The sequence below is a fragment of the Pan paniscus genome, chromosome 19, assembly GCF_029289425.2.
Source record: "Pan paniscus chromosome 19, NHGRI_mPanPan1-v2.0_pri, whole genome shotgun sequence".
In the NCBI taxonomy this organism is placed as follows: Eukaryota; Metazoa; Chordata; class Mammalia; order Primates; family Hominidae; genus Pan; species Pan paniscus.
The window spans coordinates 76,019,231-76,033,525 of record NC_073268.2 but is presented as its reverse complement, the minus strand read 5'-3'; the positions used below and the strand labels follow the sequence as shown (position 1 = coordinate 76,033,525).

Sequence of the window (14,295 nt, the reverse complement as noted above, 5' to 3'; positions counted from 1 at the left end):
TGAAACCCTGTCTCTACTAAAAATACAAAAAATTAGCCAGGCATGGTGGCGGGCGCCTGTAGTCCCAGCTACTCAGGAGGCTAAGGCAGGAGAATTGCTTGAACTTGGGAGGCAGAGGGAAGTTGCAGTGAGCTGAGATCGTGTCACTGCACTCCAGCCTCGGCAACAGAGCGAGACCCTGTCTCAAAAATAAATAAATATCATAATTCTGTTCTGCCATTGCATTTGAATGATAGTTTGGCCAGGGATAGGATTCTAGGTTGGGAATCATTTTCTTTTTACTGAGTATTTCGAAGCCAGTGCTCTATCATCTTCTCACTTGCAGCGTTGCTGTTGAGAAGTCTCAGGTCGTTCTGATTCCCAATCCTATTTTGTTATCTCTTGAAGCTTTTAGGATTTTCTCTTTGTCCCCAGCATTCTGAAAGTACTTGACATGGGTCTTTGGTTTATCTCAGTAGAAGGTAAGCTTTATTTAATCTATTTGGTTTACTGTTGCATCTTTGGAGCCTGGAACGGTAAACGCTCAGTGATTATTTGCTGAGTTAGTTGCTCCGGGCACTGAATGGACCCTTACGGACATTGCAGACTTGTGTGGGTTTCACAGTAAGGTGATCTGCCTGGCCATTTTATTGCTGGACTTCCAAATATCATACTCAGCGTATCTTATCTCTTGATCAGTTGCTTCCTCCTCCATCTCTTTCCTGAAGGCATGATAAGCCTGGCTGCCAGCCTTTTTAGAGCTGGACAGGGAAGACATGGACTGTTACACTTTCCTGCAAAAGCTGCTGGTTTTCCAAAGGTTCTCTACAGGGCTGTGCCAGGTGTCACTGAGGCCAGAGCCTCCCAGGTTTAGCCTTTTCACAGCAGAAACCTTCTAGGGTGGAAGAGCACACTCCTCCTACTGCAGGGAGTGGGGAAGGGGCTCTCACTGCTTCTCAAATAGATTTTTAGTTAATCCTCCTGTATTTTTACACTTTGATTTTTTTTTTTTTTTTTTTTTTGAGATGGAGTCACACTCTGTCGCCTAAGATGATGCAGTGGCATCATCTTGGCTCACTGCAACCTCCACCTCCCAGGTTCAGGTGATCCTCCCACCTTAGTCAGAATTCCAAGTAGCTGGGATTACCAATGTATGAATGTGTACTACCACACCTAGCTAATTTTTGTATTTTTAGTAGAGATGCGGTTGTATCATGTTGGCCAGGCTGGTCTTGAACTCCTGACCTCAAGTGATCCACCTGCCTCAAATTCCCAAAGTGCTGGGATTACAGATATAAGCCACCGTGCGCAGCCTTTTTTTCACTTTGAAAAGTGTCTGGTCTACTTCCAGGACCTCAATTGTGGGCAAAATTTTTAGCTTTTTCTTGTTGTGCAGTCAGTAACCATTTGCTCTCCAGCTCCAAAATTTTATTGCTGTTATATTCTCTCCTGTTCCTTTTTTTCTTGTTTGTGCTTATCCTTTTAGTGATTAAGCAGGATCTGGAGAGAGAGTGGCAGGAAACTGATATGCTCAGTCTGTCGTGTGTAACTAGAAATCAGTACTAGGTATTAATAGCATATATTATACCACAAATTAAGTTAAGCTTTTATACTATGAGAGTAGATTTTCTCAACATTTATTTGTAATATCTTACGGATTTTAGATTATAGTGCCAGAGGTTTGGAGATAAGTAGAAAGTTTACATGTAAAAATAGTGCTTCCTGAATTTTTTGGCCATAGTACCTGTTTTTCGAGCAATACCTGTTAATACCACAAGGAACACAATGTTCCTTAGAGTCATGTGAGACATGCTGCTCTGAGCTCTCTTAGGTCAATAAACCACAGTTTGCTGAGTTCCCATGTGGAACTTTTAGGGTGTCAACATTTTTTCTTTTTTCTTTTTTTTTTTTTGGCGGGGGGGACAGAATCTTGCTCTGTCACCCAGGCTGGAGTGCAGTGGCGTGATCTTGGCTCACTGCAACTGCAGCCTCCCAGTTGAAGCGATTCTTTTGCCTCAGCCTCCCGAATAGCTGGGACTACAGGTGCGCACCACCATGCCCGTCTAATTTTTGTATTTTTTTAGTAGAGACGGGGTTTCACCATATTGGCCAGGCTGGTCTTGAACTCCTGACCTTGTGATTCGCCCGCCTTGGCCTCCCAAAGTTCTGGGATTATAGGCAGGAGCCACCATGCCTGGCCGGGTGTCAGCATTTTTTCACAGTTGTATAGTTTGAACATATAAATGTTTTCATACACATGTATGAATAGTATATGAATAAATATATATATATGGCACAAACCAGGTTGAAGGATCTAGTTTTATAACTCTTCATATATTCTTTGCTCTGTGGGAAGATTTTGTTTTGTTTTGTTTTTGAGATGGGGTTTCACTCTGTCACGTAGGCTGGAGTGCAGTGGCGCAATCATAGCTCAATGCAGCCTCAAACTCCTGGGCTCAAGTGATCCTCCTATTGCAGCTTCCTATAGCTAGGACTACAGGTGTGTACCACCATAAGTGACTAATTTTCTTATTTATTTATTTATTTATTTATTTATTTTTTGAGATGGAGTCTCGCTCTGTCACCAGGCTGGAGTGCAGTGGCGCAATATTGGCTGACTGCAACCTCCGCCTCCCGGGTTCAAGCGATTCCCCTGCCTCAGCCTCCTGAGTAGCTGGGACTACAGGCGTGTGCCACCACGCCCAGCTAATTTTTGTATTTTTAGTAGAGATGGGGTTTCACCATGTTGGCCAGTATGGTCTCGATCTCTTGAACTCGTGATCCCCCACCTCTGCCTCGCAAAGTGCTGGGATTACAGGCATGAGCCACTGCACCTGGCCTAATTTTGTTATTTCTTTTATTTTTGTAGAGATGGGGTCTGACTATGTTGCCCAGGCTAGTCTTGAACTCCTGGTTTCAAGTGATCCTTCCACCTCAGCCTCTCAAAGTGCTGGGATTACAGGCATGAGCCACCGCGCCTGGCCTCTACGTAAAGATTTACCCTATTTCTCTCACCATCAGTATCTGTTTCTGCATGTTCTACCATTAGGGAGAATATGTGATCCAGGAGGGAGCAAGGCAGAAGTTAATGCCCTTTTTTTTTTTTTTTTTGACATGGAGTCTCGCTCTGTTGCCCAGGGTGGAGTGCAGTGGCACGATCTTGGCTCACTGCAGCCTCTGCCTCCTGGGTTCAAACGATTCTCCTGCCTCAGCCTCCCAAGTAGCTGAGATTACAGGCACCTGCCACTACACCCAGCTAATTTTTTTTTTTTTTTTTTTTTTTAGTGGAGATGGGGTTTCACCATTTTGGCCAGGCTGGTCTCAAACTCCTCACCTCAAGTGATCCGCCTGCCTCAGCCTCCCAAAGTGCTAGGATTACAGGCGTAAGCCAGCGTGCCCGGCCTTGAAGTTAACGTCTTTTGTGACCTTTTGTGATGTTATTTCTGCAATATCCTTTTGGTTAAGGTCAGCCCTCTCCAGTGTGAGAGCATACTGCCCAAGGGCTTGAATACCAAGAAGCAAAGATGATTGGGGTCATTTTGGAGGCTGACTACTGTTCTCTGCGCTGTCCCTAAGTCATGTCCTCCCACATGCACAGTACACTCCTCCCCTCCCAAAGCCCCCAAAAGTTACATCCCATTAGCACATCGGTCCAAAATCTTATCCTCCAAAAGCAGCATGGATTTATACTCCTCAAGTGGGATTTCTCGCACTGTCACCCAGGCTGGAGTGCAGTGGCAGTATCACGGCTCACTGTAGCCTCGACCTCCTGGGCTTAGGCAATTCTCCCCACTCAGTTTCTCAAGTAGCTGGGACTATAGGTGCAAGCCACAGATGCCAGACAAATTTTTGTATTTTTTTAAGAAGCAGAGTCCGCTATTTTGTCCAGGCTGGTCTTGAACTCCTGGACTCAAGAGATCCTCCCAGCGCAGCCTACCAAACTGCTGGGATTACAGGCATGAGCCACCACACCCATCCTAAGATTTCTTGAGTATAGCCCTTTGAGTACAATTTTTTGCCCCAACAAAGTCTAGTGGAGTAGGCATAGGAGAATTGGTAGACCCTCCCTTTTAAACAGGAAAAATGATGCCTATAGTCCCAGCTACATCAGAGGATAAGGCGGGAGGATCATTTGAGCCCAGGAGTTTGAGGCTGCAGTGAGGTATGATCACACCTGTGAATAGCCACTGCACTCCAGCCTGGGTGACATAGCGAGAGACCCTGTCCAAAAAAAAAAACCTAAAATACACATACCACAAGACCATTTTTCTCCTCTTGTTCAAAGCCATTTATAAAATCTCTTGCTTTTGGGCTGGGTGCAGTGGCTCACGCCTGTAATCCCAGCATTTTGGGAGGCTGAGGCAGGCAGATCATTTGAGGTCAGGAGTTCGAGACCAGCCTGGCCAGCATGGTGAAACCCCGTCTCTACTAAAAATACAAAAAAATTAGCTGGGCGTGATGGCACACACGTGTAATCCTGTCTACCCAGCTACTGGGGGAGACTGAGGCAGGAGAATCGCTTGATCCTGGGAGACGGAGGTTGCAGTGAGCCAAGATCATGCCACTGCACTCCAGCCTGGGCAACAGAGTGAGACTCCATCTCAAAAAACTAAGTAAATAAAATAAAATAAAACCTCTTGCTTTTTTTTTCTTTTGGTAGGTATTGATAGGCATGTACGGCCTCCTTTATCAGGACTTCCTCCTCTTAGTAAAATGTCTCTCAACAAGGACCTGCATTTTAACACTTCCATTGCTAACTTGGTCATTCTTCGTGGGAAAGATGTGCAAAGTGCAGATGTGGGTAAGAAATTCAGGTGAAAATTAAGATTTACATTTTGTACCTGTACATGCTATATGGTACAAATGGTTTTTAAAAAGTCCCTGTGTTCTTGGAGAAAGGAAAGTAATAACTGTGTGTTTTAGTGGCAAAATTTGACCATGGCATCAGCTAGTATGTGACTAGACACCAATATAGAAGTGGTTTAAAGAAGATAAAAGTATAATTCCTTTAGCCGGGTATGGTAGCACACGCATGTAGTCCCAGTTACTTGGGAGGCTGAGGCAGAAGGATAGCTTGAGCCTAGGAGGTCAAGGCTGCAGTGAGCCATCATTATGGCACTGCCCTCCAGCCTTGGCAACAGAGCAAGACCCTGTCTCTATTAAAAAAAAAAAAGAATTGTTTTCTGAACATCTGGCTGCCCTGTCACCCTTACTTTACCATCTGGCTGCCTCCTTATAGAAATGAGCAGAGAAGGACCTGCCTCCTTTCCTTTTTTTTTTTTTTTTTTTTTTTGAGACGGGGTCTCACTCTGTTGCCCAAGCTGGAGTGCAGTGGTGTGATCTCGGCTCAGTGCAACCTCCGCCTCCCAGGTTCAAGCAGTTCTGCTGCCTCAGCCTCCTGAGTAGCTGAGATTACAAGCAGATGCCAGCATGCTGGGCTAATTTTTGTATTTTTAGTAGAGACGGGGTTTCTCCATGTTGGCCAGGCTGGTCTCAAACTCCTAACCTCAGGTGATCTGCCCACCTCAGCCTCCCAAAGTGTTGGGATTACAGGCGTGAGCCACTGCGCCCAGCTAGGCTTGCCTCCTTTTCTGAAAGTCCCATATCACACTTGAATTTCTGTCCCATTGACTGGGACCGAGTTCTGTGCCACACCTCACTGCAAGTTCAGTTAAAGTTTAGGGGAATTGATACTAAGGAAGAAGGGGTGAACGGGAATTGCTAAGGAGCAGGAATTGCTGGACAACCAGTGGTATCTGTGAAAAGCATTTTGTTACAAATTTTTCAGGAAGTTGAAAGAGCATTATTCTTCTTGTGTGTGTGTGAGACAGAGTCTCACTCTGTCACCCAGGCTGGAGTGCAGTGGTGTAATCTCAGCTCACTGCAACCTCTGCCTCCCAGGTTCAAGTGATTCTCCTGCCTCAGCCTCCCAAGTAGCTGGGATTATAGGCATGCGCCACCATGCCCGGTTGATTTTTTTATTTTTAGTAGAGATGGGATTTGACCATATTGACCAGGCTGGTCTCAAACTGCAGACCTCAAGTGATCCACCTGCCTCGGCCTCCCATAGTGCTGGGATTACAGGTGTGAGCCACTGCGCCCAGCTGAAAGGGCATTATTCTTACTAGCTTTGTTTTTCTATGGCAAGTTTCCAGGTTCATTTTATCATGACTTCAGCAAGTATCATGTTTGCTACTTCTTGTTGTGATGCAAAGAAAACCAAGGCCCAGCACAGTGGCACGTATATGTAATCCCAGCACTTTGGCAGGCTAAGTCGGGAGGATCGCTTGAGGCTAGGAGTTCGAAACCAGCCTGGGCAACATAACGAGACCCCATCTCCACAAAGAATTTTAAACTTTAGCCAAGTATAGTGGTGCACACCTGTAGTCCCAGCTACTAGGGAGACTGAAGCAGGAGGATCACTTGAACCCAGGAGTTTGAGGCTGCAGTGACCAATGATGGTGGTGCTACTGTACTCCAGCCTGGGCGACGAGTGAGATCCATTATCAAAAAGAAAAAAGAAAACCGAACAATCTAGTCCCTGTAATGCCCCTTAGAGAAAGAACAAATAATAATTTAAAATAGGGCCAGTCACAGTGGCTCTCACCTGTAATCCCAGCACTTTGGCAGAGGTGGGACGATTGCTTGGGCCTAGAAGTTTGAGACCAGCTTGGGCAACATAGTGAGACCCCATCTCTACAAAAAATAAAAATATTAGGCATGGTGGCGTGTGCCTGTAGTCCCAGCTACTTGGGAGGCTGAGGTGGGAGGATCACTTAAGGGCAGGAGGTGAAGGCTGCAGTGAGCTGTGATAGTGCCTCTGCACACCAGCCTGGTGACAGACCAAGATCCTGTCTCAAAACAAAACAAAACAAAACAAAACTAGCAGTATATTATTTTCGAATAAATGATCCATATTCATTGTACAGAAAAGAAAGGGACCAGTGCAGTGGCTCATGCCTATAATCCTAGCACTTTGGGAGGCTGAGGCAGGTGGATCACTTGAGGCCAGGAGTTCGAGACCAGCCTGGCCAACATGGTGAAACCCCATCTCTACAAAAAATACAACAATTAGCCAGGCATGGTGGCGGGCACCTGTAATCCCAGCTACTCAGGAGGCTAAGGTGGGAGGATTGCTTGAGCCCAGGAAGTAGAGGTTGCAGTGAGCCAACATCATGCCACTGCACCCCAGCCTGGGCAACAGGCTGTCTCAAAAAAAAAAAAAAAAATTAGTAATAATTCACACCTTTCAGAAAAGTGTTAAGAAGAATGCACACCACCATGTACAGCTAATATTTTTTATTTTTAGTAGAGATGGGGTTTTACTGTGTTGCCCAGGCTGGTCTCGAACTCCTGGGCTCAAGCAATCTACCCTCCTCCGCCTCCTAAATTGCTGGAAGTCACTGCACCAGCCATCACAAGTTTTAAAAGGCAAAAAAAAAAGATCTCTGATGAAATAGACAAGAAAATATCTGTTTGTTTATTTGTTTTCACAATTACTAATTTATGCTATAAAAAGATGGCTTATCTTGTTTTTACTCTAGAGGGATTTAAAGATCCAGCTCTGTATACTTCCTGGTTGAAGCCTGTTAATGCTTTCAACGTGTGGAAAACCCAGCGGGCCTTTAGCAAATATGAGAAGTCTGCAGTGTTGGTCAGCAACAGCCAGTTCTTAGTAAAACCACTTGATATGATTGTTGGGAAGGCATGGAATATGTTTGCTTCAAAGTAAGTATAAAATAAGTCTACAAACCTTTCTCTTTTTTTTTTTTTTTTTTGAGACAGAGTCTCACTCTGTTGCCCAGGCTGGAGTGCAGTGAGTGCACGATCTCGGCTCACTGGCTTACTGCAACCTCCGCCTCCCGAGTTTAAGTGATTCTCCTGCTGCAGCCTCCCAAGTAGCTGGGATTACAGGCGCCTACCACCACACCCAGCTAATTTTTGTATTTTTAGTAGAGGCAGGGTTTCACCATGTTGCTCAGGCTGGTCTCGAACTTCTGACCTCGGGATCTGCCCACCTCAGCCTCCCAAAGTGCTGGGATTACAGGCGTGAGCCACCATGCACTGCAGCCTTTCTAACTTATAAGCAGATACTGTAGCGTTAAAGCATGAGGTCTGATCTGCAGGAAGCATAGTTACTACTTTGTAGGTGTGAAGGTATGAAGCCTTGGGCACGTGACTTCAGTCTTCATTGCCTCATCTGTATAAGTGGGTCCTAACTGAGGACATTTCTGGCGAGGATAAGATAAGATAATCTTGTAAAACAGCTAGTACAGTGCCTGGCTAGTAAATGCTCAGTAATTGTTTGACATTATTAAAGTAGAATTTTATTATGAAGCAGGGACAATAAGATAGTTTTCAAAAATAAGATCCAGCCGGGCATGGTGGCTCACACCTGTAATCCCAGCACTTTGGGAGGCTGAGGCGAGCAGATCAGCTGAGGTCAGGATTTCAAGACCAGCCTGGCCAACAGGGTGAAACCCCATCTCTATTAAAAATACAAAAATTAGCTTGGCATAGTGGTGGGTGCCTGTAATCCCAGCTACTTGGGAGGCTGAGGCAGGAGAATCGATTGAACCCAGGAGGTGGAGGTTGCAGAGAGCCGAGACTATGCCATTGCACTCCAGCCTGGGCAACAAGAGCGAGACTCCATCTCAAAAAAAAATTAAATTAAAAAACATAGGATTCTTGGGAGAGTGGAAGATCCTTATGTTCCTCAATAAGATTATGATTAAATTCAACTCAGTTTGATACTAAGAAATGTCTACTTCATACTAACATGTTTTAGCAGATTTCTTGATCTCTACCACAGTTACTTAAGTCAAAGCAAAATTCTTCAAATGAGTGGACAAGGCTTCTAACTATCTTTTTCTTTTTTTTTTTTTTGAGATGGAGTTTCGCTGTTGTTGCCCAGACTGGAGTGCAATGGCACGATCTCTGCTCACTGCAACCTCTGCCTCCTGGGTTCAAGCAGTTCTCCTGCCTCAGCCTCCCAAGTAGCTGGGATTACAGGCATGCACCACTACACCCAGCTAATTTTGTATTTTTAGTAGAGACAGGGTTTCTCCATGTTGGCCAGGCTGGTCTCAAACTCCTGACCTCAGGTGATCCGCCCGCCTTGGCCTCCCAAGGTGCTGGGATTACCAGTGTGAGCCACTGTGCCCAGCCACCTATAACTTTCATTAGCTCGGATACCCCAGGGCCCAGCCATCCTGCATGTGACCATTCCATAAAACCCCACTCAGGCTGGGCGCGGTGGCTCACACCTGTAATTCCAGCACTTTGGGAGGCCAAGGTGGGCAAATCACAAGATCAGGAGTTTGAGACCAGCCTGGCCAACATGGTGAAACCCCGTCTCTACTAAAAACACAAAAAGTAGCTGGGCATGGTGGCGGGCACCTGTAATCCCAGCTACTTGGGAGGCTGAGGCAGGAGACTCACTTGAACCTGGGAGGTGGAGGTTGTGGTGAGCCAAGATGGTGCCACTGCACTCCAGCCCAGGCAACAGTGCGAGACTCTGTCTCAAAAACAAACAAACAAACAAAAAAACCCCACTCCACAGGGCCATGAATTCTGTCCTCTTCTGGTGTCATTCCCTTCCTACTCTCGTTAAATGGTAGCAGCCATTATTATGTCAATTTAATTCATGTCTGCCCTTGATATTCTTTTTGCACATGATTTTTGTGCCTCAGAACATTTGCGGGGAGCAGCCAGGCACGGTGGCTCACGCTTGTAACCCCAGCACTTTGGAAGGCCAAGGCAGGTGGATCACTTGAGGCCAGGAATTCAAGACCAGCCTGGCCAACATGGTGAAACCCCACCTCTACTAAAAATGCAAAAATTAGCCAGGTGTGGTGGTACGCACCTGTAATTCCCACTACTTGGGAGGCTGAGGCACAAGAATTGCTTCACCCCAGGAGGCGGAGGTCACAGTGAGCCGAGATCACACCACTGCACTCCATCCTGGGTGACAGAGACAGAGCAAAACCCTGTCTCAAAAAAAAAAAAAAAAAAAAAAAATTTTGTGGGGTGGGAGGGATTGAGAGGACCGACCACCCTGGCATAACTACAAATTAAATGTCCTGGGAGCACCTGGGAGGCTTCACTCCATTCCTAGAACTGGACTGATGTGTTTTCTAGTTTCAAGGCTTATATGAAACTTTTCAGGCACTTTTCAGAGTTTATACTGAATATAGGGTGTTATATATATATATATAGAGAGAGAGAGAGAGAGAGAGAGAGAGAGAGAGAGAGAGAGAGAGAGAGTAGATAGCCAAATCTGAACATGCTGCTCTTTCCCGGGTGCCTCTCCTTTGCCAGTTTTTTGGACACTGAAAAACCAGGGAGCTTGACATAAATTTTGAAAGTTCAGGCTGGGCGTGGTGGCTCACACCTGTAATCCCAGCACTTTGGGAGGCCGAGGCGGGTGGATCACCTAAGGTTGGGAGTTCTTGGGAGTTCCAGAGCAGCCTGGCCATTATGGTGAAACCCCGTCTCTACTAAAAATACAAAAATTAGCTGGGTGTGGTGGCACGTTCCTGTAATCCCAGCTACTTGGGAGGCTGAGGCAGTCGAATCGCTTGAACCCAGGAGGTGGAGGTTGCAGTGAGCCGAGATCACGCCACTGCACTCCAGCCTAGGTGACAGAGCAAGACTCTGTCTCAAAAAAAAAAAAAAGGAAAATTCACTAATCTTTGGAGTAAACAAAGCAAATATAAGACTTCTGAACGATTATGTGATCTTCAAATGTTCATCAGCTAGAAAAGGTCTGTTTATTGTTTAAGAGTTACTCATTTGCCAGACATTTTTTATTTTGTAATTTCTGTTTTTTTTTTTCTACCAGAGCCTACATTCATCAGTACACAAAATTTGGAATCGAAGAAGAGGACTTTTTAGACAGTTTCACGTCATTAGAGCAGGTTGTTGCCAGTTACTGTAATCTCTGATCTTGAACAATGGGAAAAGTACCTTAAGGCATTTTTGGACTAAAATATTTTCAATACTATTTTCTCTGTAAAGTTTTCAAAGTTCTCTATCCTGGCTAACACGGTGAAATACCGTCTCTACTAAAAAATACAAAAAATTAGCCAGGTGCGGTGGCGGGTGCCTGTAGTCCCAGCTACTCGGGAGGCTGAGGCAGGAGAATGACGTGAACCCAGGAGGCGGAGCTTGCAGTGAGCCGAGATCGCGCCACTGCACTCCAGCCTGGGCAATAGAGCGAGACTCCGTCTCAAAAAAAAAAAAAAAAAAAATATTTTCAAAGTTCCATTCTGTTAAAGTAACCACGTAGAATGCTGAGTCTATTCTGCATACTATGCCCACAGGAAAGGAAGAAAACTTTTTAAATGGAGAATCGCATGTTTTCAATGAAAACATTCACTTGGTATTTCATTTGTAAGAAAAAAAAATGGTGCTTTTATAAAGAACTTTGGGGAAACACTTTGCTGAAATGTTGGGACTCTGGAACTAGCCAAGAAAAGAGAATATTCTCTTTGTCTACATGTTCCTAAATCTTTACTCCAAAACAACTCCAAAAACAACTCACAAAGCATGAACCAAACTTTCACAGCATAATTTCAAGCTAAGGAATTGTAATTCTGTACTTAATATATTCATGTTTGAAATGAACGCTTTGAACCACAGGAGGGAGATGTTGTCAAATGCTACAGTGTGAACATGTATTTTGAATATTCTGTAACAGGGTAAGTTTCCACTCTAAGCAGCTATTTAAAAATAAATATGAGGATTTTGGTAATAAATGCTTATGCTTAAGTACAAAAGTAAATAGGTAAATGTGTACTTAGTGTGCTTTTCTTAAACTTTTTGGGCATGAGAAAATTGGCTCAAATTTTGTTTTGGATCTTGGAATGCCAGAGCAGATATTGATTTTATTCAATTATTACTTTAAAATTACTTATAATGGGCTGGGCATGGTGGCTCACACCTGTAATCCCAACACTTTGGGAGGGCAAAGTGGGAGGATCACTTGAGGCCAGGAGTTTGAGACCAGCCTGAGAAATACAGTACGACCCCCATCTCTACAAAAAAAAATTTTTTTAATTAGCTGGGTGTGGTGGCATACACTTGTGGTCCGAGCTACTTTGGAGGTTTGGGTGGGAGGATCACTTGAGCCTGGGAGGTCGAGGCTGCAGTGAACTGATATCGTGCCTCTGCCTTCCAGCCCGGGTGACAGAGTAAGACTGTCTCAAAAAAAAAAAAAAAAAAAAGGAATGAAATTACTTATAGGTATTCAGCTGGTACAGATGATGGTTATATGCTTTTCAGTAAAAGGGGTAAGAATTTTCACCTAAATTTTTCACTAAGTTGAGAAAATTATCACCAAGGAAATATAGTTACTTGATGAAATTGACGCACAAGATGATACGGGTTTCACCCAAGACAAAACATGCTTGGAAATTGACAACTGAGTTTGAAGGGAATGTTGTATTTCCATAAAACACATCACATGCAATATATTAACAAATGTAAAATGATTAACAAATAGGAACATTTGCCCTTTCTGCCAAATCTACCAATAGTGACTTTTATATGGAAAAATGACAGTTCACAGCTTCACTGGTTCTTCTTTTTCTTTCCATATGGAAATGATTACCTTTTTGCTGTTTTTCTTATCAACTGTTGCTATGATTTAAAATACAGAACCATATCTTATTTGTAAGGAATGTAAAAAGTGGTCAGTTCTGCTGCTAAAAGGCACACCCCACTGCTGCATTTCGTTAAGCCAAGTACACTTGAAAAATAATTAGATCATAATTTTTACCAAACAAGTTAAAGTAATTGTTTAAGCATTGAAGAAATCCACAGACTGAAACAATTTCCCAGACTAAACCAGCATTCATGAAGATCTGTAACTGAGTATCTCACCAGGGGTTAATCTGATTCTGAGGAACCTTGCTAGAAGTTAACTTGAAAGAAAGTCGTAAGTTGAAATCATTTGATATTTGAGAAAATTCATGAGGTACCAATAGGGGCAAGTATATTTCTAATTTGGCAACTCGTGGAATCATTAGCAGGTGAATATTAGAAGCAAATCCCAACTAGACAGAGCTCTGGGTCCATTTACTTATGCTATTTGACCCTTTTTTATGATCCACAACTGCATTATTTGATATGTATGGTTACCTATTACATATATATGTGTGTGTGTGTGTGTGTGTGTGTATGTATTTTTTTTTTTTTTTTTGAGACAGCGTCTCGCTCTGTCACCCAGGCTAGAGTGCAGTAGCATGATCTCAGCTCACTGCAGCCTCAACCTCCCAGGCTCAAGCAATCCTCCCACCTTAGACTCACTAATAACTGGGACTATAGGTGTGCACCACCATGCCCAGCTAATTTTTGTATTTTTGGTAGAGACGAAGTTTCCTCATGTTGCCTGGGCTGGTTTCAAACTCCTGGGCTCAGGCTATCTACCTGCCTCGGCCTCCCAAAGTGCTGAGATTACAGGCGTGAGCCACCATACCTGGCCAATACCTAAATATTTTAAAGCTTGGGTTAAAACATTCACATGGAAAATAATTTTTTCTTGTCTACTTGGAATAACAAAATTTTTGCTCTTAAAGTTGTGATTTTAAGTTAAAAATTAACACCAAGATGCTGATGTCAAAACTTCCAAATGGAGTGGCATTGGAAATGTGCTTTGATTTGTGTGGAGATAATGGCCAGTCAGCCAGGACAACATTGGCTCCCTTAGCTCCTGGGCATACAGATCCAGAAAACTTTGAAAGTGTAATTTCTTAGATTACGGGATAACTGGCACATTACGTTGTCAAACATTATCCTGCAGAGCCAGAATGCACCCCTGTGGACAATGAGCACAGTGTGAAGGCATACTGTTTCTTATTGTCAAGCTCTTTCTCTCTTACCTCCCCAATCTTTCCTCAAGAGCTTAAGCTGTAGAACCTGTTTTTTCCCATGCATTCGCCACTTCCAGCCCTGGGATCTCCCCGAAAACTCCCCTCCCCCATCCACCCTTACTATTCAATCTACAACATCTTTCAACATCTTTCTCCTATATTTTACCCATCACTTAGAACTCACTAAGTATGCCAACAATTCACTATTATCAGCCAATTCATCCATTCAACCAGTATCTATTCAGTGCCAGGCACTGAGGAAGATGTTAAGGATACAGGGATCAATGCTACCTTGTCTGAAGAAGCTTTTTGGGATGTTTAGTGCTACAATTCTAGCTTCCTAATTATTGCTTGTTATCTTGCCTGTGTGCATATTCACCTTTTTTCCAGGAAAGAATGTGGTCCAAGAAAGAACAATGAACTCAGAACTCTGGTCTGGGCT

The 14,295-nt window shown here is 44.0% G+C and overlaps 1 protein-coding gene across 17 annotated transcripts in view; it reads left to right on the top strand.

Moving 5' to 3' along the window:
• The window catches only part of TUBD1 (tubulin delta 1), a 33,349-nt gene extending 21,577 nt beyond the window's left edge, over positions 1–11,772 (top strand). For 14 of the 17 annotated variants that reach the window (XM_003817351.6, XM_055101650.2, XM_034942611.3 and 11 more), the window contains 3 exons: positions 4,640–4,780; positions 7,524–7,707; positions 10,823–11,772. In XM_003817351.6, the coding sequence (XP_003817399.1) occupies positions 4,640–4,780; positions 7,524–7,707; positions 10,823–10,925 (428 nt within the window). In that variant the 3' untranslated portion in view covers positions 10,926–11,772. The remainder of the gene's footprint in view (positions 1–4,639; positions 4,781–7,523; positions 7,708–10,822) is intronic. The other 3 variants (XM_034942610.3, XM_063599298.1, XM_057300287.2) reach the window with 1 other exon arrangement.
• Positions 11,773–14,295: the final 2,523 nt, after the last annotated feature.